Below are 18,519 nucleotides of genomic sequence, written 5' to 3'. Positions count from 1 at the left end.
CAGTCATGAAAACGGAAGCAAGCACTTCTGCAAAAGTCTTAGAAAGGCACACAAACTGTTCTGCTAAATCAGCAAAAATGACTAAGTGCTATATTTGTGAGTGTCAAGAGATTAAGCAATCCGTCATGAAAGGAATGGCTCTTATGAAACTTATAATGGTTCCACAAGCCATTTATGATGAAAGCTACACTCACTAGTACTGAAAAGCTATCACCCTTATCCAAAAGGCAATTGATTCAAAAAAGAAAAAGAAAGAAAGCTATTAGAAAGAAATAAAGAAAGTAAAGCTTGGCAATGTATAATGCCCCTAGAATGAACATATTGGAGGGACTGAGTAGTACAGTTTTGTCTCTTATCCTTCTGCAAGATGTCACCTAATGTTGCAATAATATTACTCGAAAGGATCACAATGAAAATCTTATCAGCCCATTTTTAAGAATGCAGAAAGCAACATATCTCCCTTCCAAATCTCCAAAACACCTTTCCTGTCATGCATGGGAGATCAGGAAACTGTAGTCAGTTCAAATGCACGTAAAGGTTTATTGTAAATGTTCTATAAGTATCTGAACTACTAATGGTCAAAGGAAACACATGGTACATAAAAGTCAATGGAATTCAAGGTGGCTGGACTTAGATCTCTTATGGGCATGAAGGGACTCAATATGTTTGACATCTCTCTCAGGCTCAGCCTGGTCATCTCCTACATTTCCCTACTCATAAAACCAACTAATCTCATGAGATACTGTATATTTGTCCCTGTATACAGAACTTACGATATTTAATTTTATGTTATTTCTTTAATGTCTGCTCACTCACATGAAATCATCTGATGGTTACCAGTACCTGTCAAGATGACCAATTCATGCAGGACCACTTTTTAAACAAAACTTTAGATCTTTTAACCACTTACATCAGTTTTGGAAGCTGCTTTTGTCTTTCTTTTTCTGCCTTTCCCCTTTCTTTCTTCCTCTGCTGAAGGTTTTCCCTGATCTGAAAGCTCTGCTGACTTTCTTTCTGGTTCCTGAGATGCAGGAGTGGTAGGTTCTTCTTCCTCCTCCTCCTCCTCAGGAGGAAGAGGTAAAGGTTCGAGGTAGTAACTTCGTGGCTTAGGTTTAGGGTGTGTGTGGTAAAGCAGAAGATGCTGCTGCTCCTCATATTTTATGACTTTCCTATCAATGCGAACAGTTCCAAACCAAGCCCAAGACAATGGAGCTGGATTCTTACTGCCTTCCAGTAAATCCCAAGGAGATACTTTCTGTTTCATTGAAACTTGAAGCCCCTGTTCCAAAATAAATAAGATGACAGTTTGCTTGATCACAATTTCCTTCTAATTTCGAAATACATATAATTGCAGTTATGAGCTGACTATTAAAATAGTGTTGCATATAATCACCAGAGAAAAGTATCAGTAATATCATGTACATAATGATACAATTGATTGAATGATATTTTACATGTCAAATTGAAACATGTATAAACATGACATGAAACAAAGGAATATATTAAAGTTTCTATAAAATTATGTTCAACAGAAAGTTGATATATCAGGAAGATTTTAAAGAAAAATGCTTATCCTTGCCTGTTTCTTATCTATGGAATCAAATCCAGCGATTTTGTTTCCCTTCGTATCAATCAGTGATCCCATAGGCTCACAGGCAATAAGGTCACACATCTGCTTGGGCAAAGGCAAGAGCTGACGAACTTTGTCAATACTTTCTGAACTTTTATCGCCCAGTTCTTTCTACAAGAGAACAAAAAAGGGGGTGAAAGTTTTTTAAAAGTTTTAAAAAATGAAGTTCAAGTGGAGAAGTTTCAGATGAATCATTTCCTTGTACTTTTACTAATTTTATTCAAGTTGTGTAGCACAGTTTTTGAAAAGTGCTTCATAAGCTTTTCTTTTCCTAGAACAAAAATTAATTGCAGGATCTCTCTCTCTCTCTCTCTCTCTCTCTCTCTCTCTCTCTCTCTCTCTCTCTCTCTCTCTCTCTCTCTCTCTCTCTCTCTCTCTCTCTCATCTTAGTCAAAGAACTATGGCCATCAGATCCTTATTTTAGCATTCAACCAAATCATGATATCAGGATTAAGTATTCTGAAAACCATAATCTTACCAATGTTTCAAGCAAATGTTTTTCCTATCATTTGCTACCAAGAATGTTTAAAGCAGTAATGCAAAGGATCTGGCCCTTTTGTTTCTACATTATACTTAATGTTACTTCCATATACCAATATTACTTGATGAGCATCTTAATATTTCTAACAGAAATACGGGAATGTATCCTGCAGCATGTCAGATTATCTGTCCTTTTAGTTGACTATCTTCTATTCTGAAAAAAATCTCCAAGGTATCAATCACAATTTTTTGCATCACATCCTACTTGATCTCCCTTTTTAATGGGGAAGCCAGGAATTGTTTCCAGCAAAAAGTTGGAGGAATTCAAACAGTATGTTTTATCTAGCCATAGAATAAGCATACGCGTTTTCATATTGAGCACAGCTAATACATGTGAGGAAGTAGCTTTTTGAAAGAAAAGAAATGTTATATTTATAACGTTGATTTAAATCATATTGTTTATGTATACTTCCTCTTAATTAATCAAGTGAGTATATTGCTACTGTGTGTTTGTTTGATAATATATTAGTAAAAGGGTTCTACAGCAAAACACTACAATCTGCTGGATTGCAGCTGAGGCCAGACAATTTAAAATTTGGGAAATGAACCACTTCAAAATGTAAATGTTCTCCTAATTAGTTTAGCTTAGTTTAGTTTAGTTTATTGTCACTGCACATGGTACAACGAAATTAAATGCTATCTTCAGTGTACATTATAACTATAAACAATGAAAAACATTCTTTAAGAATGTTTTGAACTGTCTTAAGGCAGCAGGAGCTATAAAGCTCTTCCAAAGAGGAGAGAGGACAATCAATGATCCTTTGGACAATGAATCCTATCTGCCAGAATGCAATTGGCAAACCATTACACAGGTGCAGTAAATTAAAATACTCTATTAATTTCACAGAGATAGCTGATGTTTTGTCCCAGTCTTCCCCAATTTGATATCTTTCAAATGTGTGGGGTCACTACAATCTCAGATTTCTTCATTCAGTATGACAGTCTGTCTGTCTGTTTGTCTGTCTCTGTCTCTGTCTCTCTCTCTCTCTCTCATCTATCTATCTATCTATCTATCTATCTATCTATCTATCTATCTATCTATCTATCTATCTATCTATCTTATCCCACCTTTATTTTCGGACAATTCAAAGTGCATAGATACCTGGCTCCTGCCTCCCCACAACAAAAAGTTTTTGAATAGGCAAGGATGATAGGTAATTATAGACCCAATATTACCGAACATTTTTTGAGCCCTAGGGAGAACTAGAACTCACAGTCTCCTGGTTTCTAACCCACACATTAGCTGCTAAACATTTTACAGAAATCAAGGGTCAGATGAAAACACACTTTGAGTTTTTTCACCAAATTCATGTATGCTCTCTTGTTCTCTTCAGATCCCATTTGAGATGCAATTGAGAGGTCAGAAGCTAAAGTTCCATTGATCAGCACACTCAACATGTCAAGCACTGTTGTAAATAATTCACTAAAAAGGGAAAAGGAAAAACAAATTATCTTCTGAAGGGCAGTACTAGTATCTATAGTAAAGCAGAGGCTTAGTATTTCTTTCTAAAGTGTCAAATCATTCACTGTTATACCAACTCAAGCATGATGAAGTAGCCATGTCTTACAGCAAACCAAGGTAAATAAATTGTAAATTGTAAATTTAATGAATTTATATGCCGCCCAATCCCGAAGGATTCTGGGCGGCTTACATAAAAACAACTCTAAAAGAATACAAAAAATATAAAATAAAAAGAAAGCAGGTTAAAAAACACATCATACACTCAGTCTTAGTGGGGCTGGACCTCAGTTATGAGGTCAACAGCTCCAGGCCTGCCGGAATAGCCAGGTCTTAGTAGCCTTAAGGAAGGCCGAGAGAGTGGGCAGGGTCCGGATTTCTGGGGGTAGATCGTTCCATAGGGCTGGGGCAGCTACAAAGAAGGCCCTCTTCCGAGGACTCCGAGGAGCCGCCAGATGACATTGTCTAGTCAACGGCACCTGGAGAAGGCCCATCCTGTGTGATCTTATCGGATGCTGGGAGGTATGTGGCAGAAGACGGTGTCGTAGATATCCAGGTCCTAAGCCATGTAATGCCAAAATAATTACACACGTGCAACAAAATCATCATACAAATACTATATATATATATATATATATATATATATATATATATAATATATATATATATATATATATATATATATATATATATATATATATATATATATACTTAAAGTCACAACCCCTGGTATGCCCAAGTATGGGAGGAAGGTCACACTTCCACTCTCTGTCATTAGGCTCGTCACAAGAGTCCATCCAGACAGAAACCCAATATTTTTTACTGTTGCCTTTTTTTGTTACATTTGTTATATTTATGCTGATAAATAAATAAAGGGAGACTAGTATAGATCTATTTCAAGCTATTTAGCTCTCATCACCTAGCCATACCCAAGTTTTTGGGAATCGAACCTGTGCTCCATTGCCTCCCAGGCAGGGAGTTAACCTTTTGAGCTACAGAGAACGACTCCTTTATCAGCCAGCCAGGGTGGGAGGTATATACTTAAAGTCACAACCCCTGGTATGCCCAAGTATGGGAGGAAGGTCACACTTCCACTCTCTGTCATTAGGCTCGTCACAAGAGACCATCCAGACAGAAACCCAATTTTTTTTTTTTTCCTGTTCGGAATTTTCTTCATAATTCCAGGTTGCTTCTCTCCTTGATTATTTTCCATCCATTGCTTCTTGCCTTGCCCTCTAGTACTTTGGAAAATAAATTAACCCCCTCCTCTTTGCATTCTTTCAAATACTGAAATATTGCTTTCATGTCCTTACTAATCCTTCTTTTCTCTAGACTAGCCAAACCCAAATCCTGCAGCCATTCTTCATATATTTTAGTTTCCTGGCCCTTAATCATCTTAGTTGTGTGAATCATGACATAAGCCCTATATTTTTAAACTTGGATTGCAAAGTCACATGCAGAAATATAAGGACAGAGTTTATGTTTTAAAAAGAGGAAAGGCATCTACAACTGTTATTCTCAAAGAGAAATACCATGTGACACCATAAACTTTGTGCAATATTTCAAATCAGGTTGTGGAGTAATATCATCTCCCATGCTCTATTTTATTTTATTTATAAATGTTGAGGAGCAGCCAAGCCTACCTTGTCAACACAAACATTATCATACTTACCTTTGTCTAAAACAGTAACCAGCACTAGTCAAACCACATTCATATCCTTGGCTGAATCCAAGGTAGTTAAGTTACCTTAATTTAAGAAAACTCATGAATAGAACTTGGAGAAATTATTTTTGAAATTAGTTTAGAATTTAAAATACATTAAGAATTCCAGATCGATCTGGAGCTCTGTTGTAGGTTAGACAGGCCTTCGGGAAAGCCTTGCCAGCTGCAGAAGAAATGGGCCTAGGTGTGCGAGGACTGGCTGCAACTGTCCGAAGGTAAGTAGTAGGGCAGTTCTATCCCCACCCTAGCTTAATTTTTACCTGTGTACCCTGGAGTGGGCAGGATCTTAATTAAGGATTATTTTGGGAGGTAGGGCTTATGTTGGGTACACAGGTAAAAATCAAGCTAGGACTTACTTTTTGAGCAGGTCATATTTATGGGGAAACACGGTATTTATTTACTAAATGTATATGCTGCCCAGAGTCACTTGATAGTCAGATGGATGACATATAAATTTAATAAATAAATAAATATTCCCGTTTTTGCAAAATGAATGAATTTTTGCATTACAAATAATATTGTTACTCAAATTACTAGAAGCCATATTATATAATACGCATTAGATTGCACATACTTATTGGTTTGCATGTCAACAGTCCCCGATGTTATTATCTGAAGGAGTAGAAGTGCCCAGTCTGTGGTCCACTGAGTACTTCTTTGCACTGTATCAAACATTCCGCCAACCTAAAGCATTGAAAAAAAAAGAGATAAAAAAGATAAACCAAATGTGCTGTACAATCATTATTTTCTAACTATTCTTTATGAGTAAACCTGCACTGGAAATGTTTTAGACTGTAATATTGTATGGTGTGCAGAATTCCAAGCAGCTTAAGTAGGGGGTGAAAATATGACTATGAAGGATAACCTGAGAGCAATTAATATGTGATCAAGACTTTTTTTTTCATTTGCCTGGACTTTTTGTGATCAAAGGGAAAGAAACTAGGAAGTTTTTTCTTCTCTCCAGTTATTTTCTGATGTTTGATTTATCACATTGTTATGTGTTATTCTTATTTAATCTTATATTTGTGATACCACTAAGTTTAATCTCTTTAAAGATGCCAAATTAATTTAAGAAATAGAATAAACAAACAAACAAACAAATCTAAATTGTAAGGAAATGCATTATTTATTCTCTAAAGAATGAGGAACAATAATTAAATTAAGAAACCTTACAAGTCGCTTTCTGCTTCAGGCAGCCTGAAAGATCACTCTGGGAAGAGGCACAACATTATTCTAAATAATAAACAAATATCCCCTTAAGTAAATAAATATTCTTCTTTCTTACCAAATTAAGACGGAGTTGTAATGCTTCATGCATCATTTGTCTTGCTTTAACATCATCTTGGTATCGTTCTTCCCTCCAGTTGCTTAATATCTAGGAAGAAAAATACGTTTGCACCTATGTGCTCTATTTGTTTATAGACCTGTATAACATGATACGTCTTTTTAACATGTTATAGGGGTTAAGATATTATAAGATTTCCACTTGAGCAGGGGGCTGGACTAGAAGGCCTTCAATGTCCCTTCCAACTCTATTATTCTGATATTTGCTGCTGAATTTATTGTACACTTCTCTTCTTATTTGATCACTTTGCACTTCTGCTTGCTTTATTTACTCTGTCTCAACCGTTTAAACAGAACGCTACATTTATGGAAAACTACAATATTATTTCCTATTATAATATTTATTTTGAAATTCTTCAAAGTAAAATATTCTGTCAGTTAAAACAATGATTATTTTAATATTTTGTAGTAAGATTGAGAAGTGGTTTATTGTTGCTGCTTCCCTAGGGCTGAGAGAAAATGACAGGCCCAATGTCATCCAAGTGGCTTTGCACCTAAGGTGGGACTAGAACACAAGATCTCCTGATTTTTAACCCAGTGCCTTAACCACTGCACTAAACTGGCTTTCCTCTAGTAATAGCTATATAAAAATCCCATATTAACAAGGCAAATAGTAAATATCCCTCCTAGACAATACAAGGGTTTGGATTTTTTTGGGAACAGACTGACGATATCTTTCCACTTGCCCAATCCATTTACAGGTAGTCCTCGAGTTATAGCCATAAAGGAGTGTAGAGATTATGGCCATGAATCATAATACTGGTAAATTCACTATGTAGTTTTATAACTTTTTTGTGGTGGTCATTAAATGAATGTGACAATCATAAACGTAAATGCCACATTTGTTAAACAAACCCATGGTTCATTTTGCTAAAAACTGAAAATGCTGGGTTTTTACAAAACCAGCATAAAACATGGCCATAGGACTGTGGCATTCTGCAAATGGATATAAATGTGGCTATATTTTCATGCACCCAAACTTAGGGGGGCAACTATAGAAACGTTTGATATGGGTTGCATGTCCCCTTTTTGAGGTAGAACATAAGTCAAGGACTTATAGGAAATATTTTGAAAGGTTGAGGTTAAATTTTGAAGCACTAATTTTTTCTTACACAAAATACAAAATTAATACATGCTCCAAGTCCAATACAAAAGGGATTGTTAATTCTACTACCTCATTTACTTTAATTTGTAGGACAGGTTTTAATAGACAGTTGCATAGCTTCTGGACAGGACTCTTGTGGAAATTGTGTCTTAGTGCCTCAAAAGTCAATTCTCCTTGTCATATAAGCTTCCATTGGTACAAAGACAAGTGTTATAGGAGATTACAATGAAAAATAATTAAATATCTCACCAAGTTCATATACTGTAAATGTAGGAGTTCATTTGAATTTTGTATTATTCCTATAAAAAGATCTGGAAGGCGTTACTGAAATGGAATAAGACTACTACTATAATACAAGGAATAGGTTCTTGTTGACCTGGTGCAGAGATGGGTTGCTCCCATTTTGGCCCGGATTGGGTGAACCAGTAGTAACAGCAGTGGAAGTCTCCGCCCACCCACCCGAACGCTTCTGCGCATGCAGAAATGTCGCACTCATGAGCACGCCCAAACCAATAGCAAAAAAAAATTGGCAACCCACCACTGGCCTGGTGAGTATTTTTATTTCTGAGAAATTCAGCAGATTTGTAGAATACTAAAAATGGTGAAGGAAATCAGATCAACAAGATTTATAAATGAATTACTTTCACTGATTTTGCCACAAAGGGTATGAATGTAGTTTGAGATATAGTTGAGATATAGTTTCCCATCTGCCTCAGTCCATTACTTTAATTGGTTTTTAACAGATGCAGAACACAGCACTGTCTGGTTATTACCTGATTAATTTGATTTTGCAGAGATGTTAGAAGCCCTTCACGCTGTTCATCCTGTCCCTTGAGACAAGTGAGTACCAAAGATAGGAATGGTTGCTGACTCAGAAGAGACATACTTTAAAAAAAAAACACAGGATGGACACTGAATTAGATGTGTCTTTCTGCTACTTCCTCTCTCCAAATTCTTCCTTCCCCTTGTCAGTATTTCTCTAAAAGGTTTTCTTTATAAATTCTCATCACTATTTAAAAACCACAAAACTGTTCCTGCCTTTACTCATGCATGTGAGCAAAATGATGTGTCAAACGGACTATGGTCAAGGCGAAGAGAGCTTCCCTTATGAGTCATTCTCCAAGGCAGATGGGCAGTTTGTGAATGTGATAAATAAATCAATAAAATATTCTAAAAGTAGGAAGCTTCTTCAAAACATTGATAACTTTTGCATGAATAAACAGTGTCTGAAAATAACAATTTACAGAAGTACACATTCCCGCTATTGAAAAATGCATCTTAGAAAGAGTATTTTTTAAAATTTTCTGCAGTGATCTATAAATCAATTTACATAAGATTCTTCAGGATAGCAAGCATAAAATGACTTGTTTAGGCAAATAATTTAATATTGCCTAATAATAAGAGATTATGAAAGATAAACATCTCAAATCGTCTTGTACTTTGAGACAAGTCAGCTGATCCTAGTGACAAGGTAAAGAAGTAGATTCTTGTTTTTCCTGTTTTTCCATTTTGTATTTTACTTTCTTGGTGACAAAAATAGTATGCAATTTTTGAGGCTATTTAGGTTACTAAGTAACTCAAAGAATATTAACAAGGAGCATTTTCTCATCTTGGCATCAAAGTGTTATTTAATTCGTTTTTTAAAACTGGTTCAAGACAAATTAATACTAATTAATGGCATAAATTTAATTTTGAAATATGAAATTTGATGTGGATAATAACAGAAAAGAAAGAGAAAATTCCAAATTTAGACAAACACCTATAATATGAATTGGTATTCAGGAAAAGACAGACATCTTAGTATGTCATGATTTACCAAATTCCTAAACACAATCCTAATATTTATTTTTTTACAAAAGTATATTTGTGGTAAGTAGATCTACTGCAAAAGCAGTCAGCTTCACGTTTAAATTAAGGACAAAATAAGTTATTTTGATGCCCTTTTCTTAGTTTTCAGGATAAGTATTTAGTTTACTTTTCTAAACACAATATTTATAGTAATAGGGAGCACCACAAGTAGACTTCATTTCATTTAAGAATTTACAGGGCTCATTTTCTTAAAAATGAATTTACTACACTTGAGTGTCCTCCCCCCGCAAAAAAAATCAAATCTGGTTTCTACTGGTTTCTTTAAAGAAGGATAAAATTCTACAGCTCATCTTTGCAGCAGAGATTACTAGTTTGAAATACAGCCATATTTTCCAGTATCTTCTACCTCTTCTGTTTTTGCCTGTCTCTCTCCTTCTTTGAACATGATCCCAAGTGCTGGCCTTTCTCTAGTTCTTCTCCAGCTGCTTTCAAGACTCGGCCTTGAACAGATGTCGGCAGCTTTGCAATCAAGGGAGCCACTAACCATACACCTTGTCTTTCAGAAGAACTAAAGACATGAAACAAATCAGATTTTTGAGCAGAATATTAATCAATATGTTCAGTACTTTTTCTCACACACACATACTTGCACACACGCACATACACACACATAGACACAAGAGATTTTAGTAATATACTATATGCCTTAAATAAGACTGAGTTCTGCACAGGGTATTATTATTAGCATATGGCATTGTTACATAAACCAAGTGACCACAATCCTATTGCAGAGTTAGGGCTAGGGTTAGGATTAGGGTTTGACTTTGGCTGCCAAGTTGAATAAAACTATTTCTATTGAAGAAAACGCTCACATGCTTTCCAAGGTAGCCACAGGAGAGTGAGCTGGCTTCGCACCAGATAGAAACATGAGAACATTTTCCTACAGCAGTATCCTAGGTCTTCCCAAATGGACACCGCAACCAGAACAGTTCAGAACCACACAGGTTTATAAATAATGGTTAAATAAGAATCAAATAAATCTTAGATTAAACTGAGAACTGGTGTGGTTCAAGTTAACCCTCAGCCATAGCTGATGTTCACTGTATGATTTTGGCCAGTCATGCTTTGTTTTGAAGAGGAAAAACTTAAAGAGAGAATGCTATGTATGTGCCACTTTATGCTTTGGGAAGAAAGGATATCTATCTATCTATCTATCTATCTATCTATCTATCTATCTCTATCTGTCTATCTATCTATCTATCTATCTATCTATCTATCTATCTATCTATCTATCTATCTATCTATCAAAATCTATATCTATATCTATGTCTATATCTCTCTATATATATATCTACTTCTCTATCTCTATCTCTATCTCTATCTCTATATCTATATCTATCTATCTACCTACACACACATACAAACACACACACACACACACTGGATACACAAAAACACACACGCACTGGATACAGTATTAATAGTTTACAATTTTTTGATTGTAAGCTGCCCAGAGGCATTAATTGAGATGGGCAGCTATAAAAATTGAATGAATGAATGAATGAATGAATGAATGAATGAATGAATGAATGAATGAAATTCAGTTTGACTAAGTATTATTTAGAACTCCTGATTTAACACTCTGGATGTAGACTGCTTAGATAGACATTTCTTATTTCCTCCCATTAAGAATAAACTTGTTAAAAATGAAAAATAAAGACATTATATCTCATCTTAAAGTAACAATTATTTTCCTTAAAGTTAAAAAAAAAAGTAGAGTTCACCAAGGAGTCAGGTCTAATTTGAAGCTTTTAAAATGACATTTTATTAATTTCAGCAATCTATTTTATTTCTAAATCAGAGAAGGATTATCAAATTATTTATTCATTCACTCAAATTATTTATTTAACCTGCAGCTAACATTGTGTTTATCTTCTTTAGTGTGTATTTACTAAACAATCAAGAGAATGAGGACATTCTCACCTGCCCAGGAACTCCTTGGCGGAAATAGTTTTTGCAGGCAGAAGAAATTATTAGTACTGTGTGAAGATTTCGGTTCAGCACACTATATTTCTCAGAGTTAAAACCACAATTATTCAGCAGCAGTTTTTGTGAGTAGACCACTCTCAAGGGCTTCTATTTTTTTTAAAAAAAAGTGCCCACAATTTCATCATTACCAATTCAGATTGGTTACATTACCTTAGGAATGTCTTTTTACAGTTCTGCCTTGTAATAGGCGTGTCAGCATTTCCAAGAGCGTTTGGATTGAAGAGGCCTATACCAGAGTTAGAAGAGTTATTGTTTAGATCAGCGGATTGCTGAAACACTTCTATTGTCGCCTTTGCAATATTATCCAACAAGCTGTTCATTTCAGCCACAGACCCAGAACCCTACAGTAAAACATAAGTAAACTAGCGCATTCATGTTATGTTTGCTCATACACTAAGTTATTTTGTAAAGGTACATAATTAATTAAAAAGAAAGGAAGAAATACTCACAGGTTCCTTCAGACACTGTTTGATCATTAGCTGAAGTTCCAGCCATGACTGTCTAAGAGTCCACTGGTCTATATTCTGGATCAAAAAACAGAGGAGAAATTTTTTCTTCATAACATTTGTAGAATTATTATTTTCATTAATAAAGTTGATATATGGTTTTATTATGTGGGATGAAATATTTGGCTACAAACAGTGACGTGCAGTCAGGGGAGGCAGGGGAGGCAGAGCCTCACCACTGTCATCATGAAAAGAAAAAAAATGTAAAAGGAAAAAGGCAAGAGCTGAGGTCAGGCTGAGCTAGTTGCTGCCAGAGTCACAGTGGATGACTCTGCTTAGTGCAACTGTTTAAAAAAGCCTCCAAAAAGTGCCCTCTACAGGAGAAGGCAGGAGAACGATGTGCCTCATCTAGTCTGACTTTAGGCGTTTTATGATCACACGAGCAGAGTTAAGCAAGTGTGGTGTGTGTGTTTGAGAAGGGGAGAGGGGGGAAGAGTGGGAGGAAGGAGGGGAAGGGAGAAGAAAAAGAAAAAGAAAGAAGGAAACTTATTTCGCAAAGGAGAAAAACAAATGCTGTCGCTTTAAATCAGAACTGAGCATGTCTGGCTGAGGAATTCTGGGAGTTGAAGTCCACAAGTCTAAAAAAAATTGTGTCAGTGCCTCACCAGCCATAAACCTCACTGCACGTCACTGGCTGCAAATGAATATTATATACAGCTAATTTTGATCAGGTGGGATCCTGTGGGTGGATTAAATTGAGAAAATCTGTCTGCAGAAGGGGAATATGACTTTATAGCAATACACTTGATCAAAGTTTGTCTTCCATTCAAATCTAGTTTAACAATGGGAATGCCATCTGTGCATATGCTTTTGAGTTTCCATATTCAAATCCAGCACTTTGCATTTCTCCCTGTGAAAATTCAACTTGCTAGTTTCTTCTAATTGTTTCACTCTTTTATGAGTCTCTTGATTTGTATACTGTTATCAAAATGTTGTTTGCCTCCCCACCCACACCCCTGTAGATGAGATGATCTTATCTTCTATTTCTTAATCCAAGTTATGTATAAATATGTGGCATAGCACTGGGCCTAAAAGACAGCTTTGTAGTAGAATGCCATTCAACTTGAACCATGATGCATCCAAAGATAATTGTAGAACATATTACAACGAATAGAAGGTGAATCATAGCCTGCATCATAACAACAGTGTTGTGCAGCTATCCTCCCCATCCCCGAACCAATAGCAATAGAATATAATGTATAGTTCTGAGCATCAAAATTTTAGCAAAGACACTGAGAAACTTAATTGTATCCAAAAAACAACAACCAAAAAGTAGTAGAAGGCTGTCCTATAATTTTCCTAAATATAAGAAGTATTTAAATAGAGGCTGGACCGTGATGGTCAGGAAGTCTGTGGTAACATATTCTCAGACTGATGCAATTTGATTAGATAATTCCCAATCAATTAGAACTGATTCCATTCTATGAATCAATTATTCCACTTTTATCATTGCACACTGTTTCTATTTAACAACTTCTGGTGGTGCACTGGTTAGAATGCAGTATTGCAGGCTAACTCTGTCCACAGAGGTTTGATCCTGATGGGCTCAAAATTGACTCAGCTCTCCATCCTTCTGAGATTGGTAAAATGAGGGCCCAGATTGTTGGGTGCAATATGCTGACTCTGTAAACTGTCCACAGAATGCTGTAAAGCGCTATGAAGCAGTAAATAAGTCTAAGTGCTATCAATAATTATGAAACAATATTCCAAATATTTACTTCATTTGGAAAAAAGTAAGCAACAATAATGCAATGGAAAAAGCAAATCAAACTTTTTTTCTTATCTGAGCTTAAATAATTTCATTTTAAATGTGGTTACCTGAAGAATGCGCTTGATGTGTTGTCTCTGAGGATTGTCCCCTTCTGCACATTCTTTAATACTGTGCGGGTAACAGATAAGCTGCAACAATTTCTGTGCTTGTTTGTTGGAGAGAACTGGATCCAGGATAAGATCTTTGTCGGTACATAGCCTCTCGGGTTCTTTCAAGCAGTGTTCTCCTACCCATTCCTACTCAAAAAATTAGATGGAGAATAAGTATCAGTACAAAAGTCAAAGCTAAACTTAAATGTTTAACTTGAATGTAGCTCAAGTATATAACAAAAACACAGTATTTTTCAAAAATAATGAAATCATACTAGATATTACTTCTGTATCACAAAAAAAGGAGTCTAACTTCATCTTGCACTGTAACTTCAATACTTGTACTGAAGATCTGACTTGAACATAAATATTGTAGATGTCATTTCTACTGTATACATGATTTGAAATAATTTTGAATAAAATACCGGTTTGCAGTATTATAGTTATTACATGTAATATATTCATATCTTGCCTTTTCTTTGCAAGAGTTAAAATGTATGTCACTGGCATTTTATCATCATAATACTATTAGCTCTAGTTTAGGCTATACGAGAGACTGGACATGATTGAAGAGATTGAAAGTCAAGGTCTTGATTGTCTTTGGTCCTACTCCACATTGATCCTATTTACACTTAGCAGAATATACTGGCAAGGATAATGACTTCAATTCCACATGGACACACAGACCAATGCATACCGCAGGAAGTCTGCAGTCATCAACTTTCACAATCTCTGGAGTATGGCAATAATGTCACTTGCAAAATTGTATCTATGTACACAATAATAAAGGAAAGGAAAGCAGGTGTTACCTGCTGACAAATGCTTCTTAGTACATATCTAGCATATTCACTGAGTGTAGCAGTTTCTATGGAAATGGTTTTTTCATACAAAGACTTTGAGGTAGCTTCCCATATCTCATCATCGTTTAGATCTCCCAATAATCTCTGTACTGAGTAATCTGAATTTTTCAAGGAGGGAATATTGTTGCTTCCAATTTCAGCATCACCTATATTGTAGGAAAAGTAAAAAAAAGATGAAAATATGTATTAGTCCTTTAATATAGTTTGGCTTTCACCTAAGTACCCTCTTAATTTATTTTTGCTTAATGCTACTTTCAATTTTAGAAGTTGTTGTTGATATATTATTTTAATATTTGAGGATTTTTGGCTTTTTTTTTTTAGAAAAGTTAGTCTAATAAACATTTCTTCAATTATGTACACTATAGTATAATATAATTTACCACCCTAGAATTCTTACAAGTATGCAAGATTAAAAAAATATATATTACAGCAAATAAAAAACAATGCCATACAACACCAAATTTAAATACTTTAATAAGCAAACACATTAAAGATGAATTTATATCACTGTAGAGGAAGAATACTGATTGGTAGACATTATGTTATTTAGCTATTAATTTTACATCCTGGCTTTTTTTCCTAGGAGTTTAAATATAAATGGAGGATATTTCTTTGTTTTTACCAAGTACAATAACTTAATTCTTATGTTAAGCTGGGAGGCACTGATTGGCCCAAAGCCAACACTGAGATCTGTGGACAAGTGGGCCTTCAACTTAGTCTCCATTGGCCTGTGTCAAGTGCAAAGGATCAGGACCATATCTGTTTGCAGTTTGCAGCACAGAAGATTTATTTAGGCCTATACAGAAGAATCTAGTCAATGAATGCTCAGCACTAAATTGACACTAGATAAGGGTCAACAGAATTCAAGAGGGGGGGGGGGCTGGACTTGGATGATTTGTGGAAAGGCAAGGTCTCTAAGCTGATGACACATTTAACTCCTTCCCCCAGTTCTGCCTACCCGTCTGCCCAATATTTTAACCAGTACCTTCCAGATCATCTCATCCAGTTTCCTATATTATGTCCCATTTGTTCTTTTATTAACCTATGATTCATCCTGAAAGATGTTTCTGGCACTGTGATTCACTTCCTAGAAAAGTTTCAAGTTTAGAATCTATCATGTTTTCAGTAAATATCCAAATGTACATCTGAGAGTAAATCCCATTGCATGTCCAAACAACTAAAAACAAGGACCGTTCCGCCCCTCTTTCCCATTAGTCTGCTAAATATTGAATTCCCCAACACTGACTCCTGCCTAAAGATATTTATCTATGTATCAGGGCTGTGTTGCTATTATCCTTCTCATCTTTCCCATTACTTTCTCCTATTGGTTATCTTATGATTTATCACTTTGTTGTTTATATGTACACTGAGAACTTATGTTTGTATGTACACTGTATATTTGTATGTATACTCAGAGCTTGAGAGACCGCCTGCTGCTAATTACTTCCAATAGACCGATCAAATCCCACAGATTAGGCCTCCTCCGAATTCCATCCGCCGGCCAATGCTGACTGGCGACTACCCGGAGGAGAGCCTTCTCTGTGGCTGCTCCGACCCTCTGGAACGAGCTCCTCGTGGGGATTCGAACCCTCACCACCCTCCAGGCCTTCTGCAAAGCCCTTAAAACTTGGCTGTTCCAACAGGCCTGGGGCTAAAGAGTTTTTTGCCCCCCTTCTCGAATGGTATGGTTGTTGTGTGTTTTTAAATTTTGTATTGTTATGTCTCGTCTTTTTTATCCCCCTGTCTGTACCCCCCTTCCCTGATTGAATTGTGAGCCACCCTGAGTCCCCTTCGGGGGAAAAGGGCGGCATATAAATGTAATCAATCAATCAATCAATCAATCAATCAGCTTATGTGCCAGAGACACATTCTTTGTGTGTCCAATCACACTTGACCAATAAAGAATTCTCTATCCCTCTGAGGACCATATGCCTAACTTCAAAGTAAACATGTATATGAAGAACTTTAAAGCATGATCATACCAAGCATAAGAATTGCTTTCAAAACAGCAAATACTGCTCCCACTTCAATGCTGTTGTGAGCAGCACTTAAAAGGCGGCGATCGCAAGATGACCGAATTCCTGGAAAACATTTTTCTGTATAAAAAAAGATCAATATGCTTTAGGAATACTGATTTATGTTTCAGTGGCACAAAAACTATTTTACTTTAAGAGAGGAAATGAATGTGGAGTTCTTACCATTTGACAGTAGGGAAATCATGGGTGTTTGGAAGAGATGTAGAAGAAGCCGGCAAGTCATCCTTGCCCCTGGCTCAGCATCTGGATCTCCACAAGCTAAGAAAAGAGGACAACTTTATTATTACATCACAGAAATCTAAATTGTCATCCTCAGTGCAACTGAAAAAAATCCTTTCAAATGATTTGAAACATTTGAATAAAACAAAAATAAAAAATAAGGCTTTCACATATCAATGCTGAAGAAAACTCTTCCTAAATCAAATGTTCTGCAAAATAAAAAAAAATTAATAAAGATTTTTTCATAAATATATTTTGATCCTGTTTGGCTATCTAATTTTCCAGCTTAATATTTCATCTTAATATGAAATAAGAAAAGATTTAAGCTATTGTTTAACGTGTTGAATGCATTTTAAGATTTGATAGATACTGATAAGACAACATATGAAGAAAAATGACAAATGTGAATTATATGATTGAAGAAAAATGATTTGTAAAAAGACATAAATGTTGGATGTAACAATGAAGAAAGATTATGGGAAATAACAATGGAGGAACTGGAAAATATAGAATAGATGTAAAAAATATTTAAAAAGTGAAATATGAATTTGTGTGAGACTTTTAGAAGTGGTTTCAAGTAAACATAATGCAAGAGCTAAGATCGGATGAATTTATAAAAATTCAAAAGTAAGACAATACCATGAGAGGGAAAACAATAGCTATGCAACACACTATACCAAAGCCCAAAGCAAAATTAATATTTTATGGCAGAAACATCCCAAATAAATATTTCATGGCAGGACATCCCAAATAAAAGAATAATTTAAAAAAACCACATTCAATTGATAAATGCAAAAAAGATAAAATGCTTTGATTTCTAGCACAGAGACAGTTCGTGAGCAAATGGGTTGTTCTACAAACAATCTTAGCAAATCTTGTTCCCCAAGAAGTGGGGACTTTTATTGTTTTAATACACATTGAAACCTCACCTGCTGTAAGTAAAGAAGGGAGAGCTACGTGTTGAACAACATCCTCAAGGAAAAAACATTGACGAGCTATCAGTATTGCAACAAAGGTAGCTAATGAATCATGGAATGAAAGATCACTCACCTTAAAGGAGAAAGAGAAAGAGAAAAAGAAAGGCTCTACATTTCTGTTGGTTCACTTGATAATACAGAAACATGGTCTTTTTACATGGATTTCATTTTGTAGAAGTATGGTTTTCTTTTGTATGGTTTTCTATTTCCTTCTATTGATCGATCTACCCTTCCCTGATTCTGTGCCACAATATATCATTTGCTAGTATTTAGCTTGTTTTGACCCCGCAAGTCAGAGATCTGAAAGTGTGAAGTCACCATTGGTGTACAGAGATAATACAACTCGGGACAAAAGTAACAGTGTTCAGCAGCTAAGGTAACTTGCATCACAATTAACACAAC

The 18,519-nt window shown here is 35.6% G+C and overlaps 1 protein-coding gene across 4 annotated transcripts in view; it reads right to left on the bottom strand.

The window, feature by feature from the left end:
- The window catches only part of MED12L (mediator complex subunit 12L), a 191,333-nt gene that overhangs the window by 19,894 nt on the left and 152,920 nt on the right, over window positions 1–18,519 (bottom strand). For all 4 annotated transcript variants that reach the window (XM_032225905.1, XM_032225902.1, XM_032225903.1 and 1 more), the window contains 14 exons: window positions 18,070–18,190; window positions 17,084–17,179; window positions 16,868–16,981; window positions 14,835–15,031; window positions 13,984–14,172; window positions 12,109–12,183; window positions 11,810–12,000; window positions 10,017–10,178; window positions 8,575–8,686; window positions 6,638–6,727; window positions 5,927–6,036; window positions 3,458–3,593; window positions 1,580–1,741; window positions 911–1,279 (listed from right to left, as the gene is read on the bottom strand). In XM_032225905.1, the coding sequence (XP_032081796.1) occupies window positions 911–1,279; window positions 1,580–1,741; window positions 3,458–3,593; window positions 5,927–6,036; window positions 6,638–6,727; window positions 8,575–8,686; window positions 10,017–10,178; window positions 11,810–12,000; window positions 12,109–12,183; window positions 13,984–14,172; window positions 14,835–15,031; window positions 16,868–16,981; window positions 17,084–17,179; window positions 18,070–18,190 (2,124 nt within the window). The remainder of the gene's footprint in view (window positions 1–910; window positions 1,280–1,579; window positions 1,742–3,457; window positions 3,594–5,926; window positions 6,037–6,637; window positions 6,728–8,574; window positions 8,687–10,016; window positions 10,179–11,809; window positions 12,001–12,108; window positions 12,184–13,983; window positions 14,173–14,834; window positions 15,032–16,867; window positions 16,982–17,083; window positions 17,180–18,069; window positions 18,191–18,519) is intronic.

The sequence above is a fragment of the Thamnophis elegans genome, chromosome 10, assembly GCF_009769535.1.
Source record: "Thamnophis elegans isolate rThaEle1 chromosome 10, rThaEle1.pri, whole genome shotgun sequence".
NCBI lineage: Eukaryota > Metazoa > Chordata > Lepidosauria > Squamata > Colubridae > Thamnophis > Thamnophis elegans.
The sequence above is the reverse complement of the archived record's forward strand: the minus strand, read 5'-3'. Positions and strand labels throughout refer to the sequence as shown.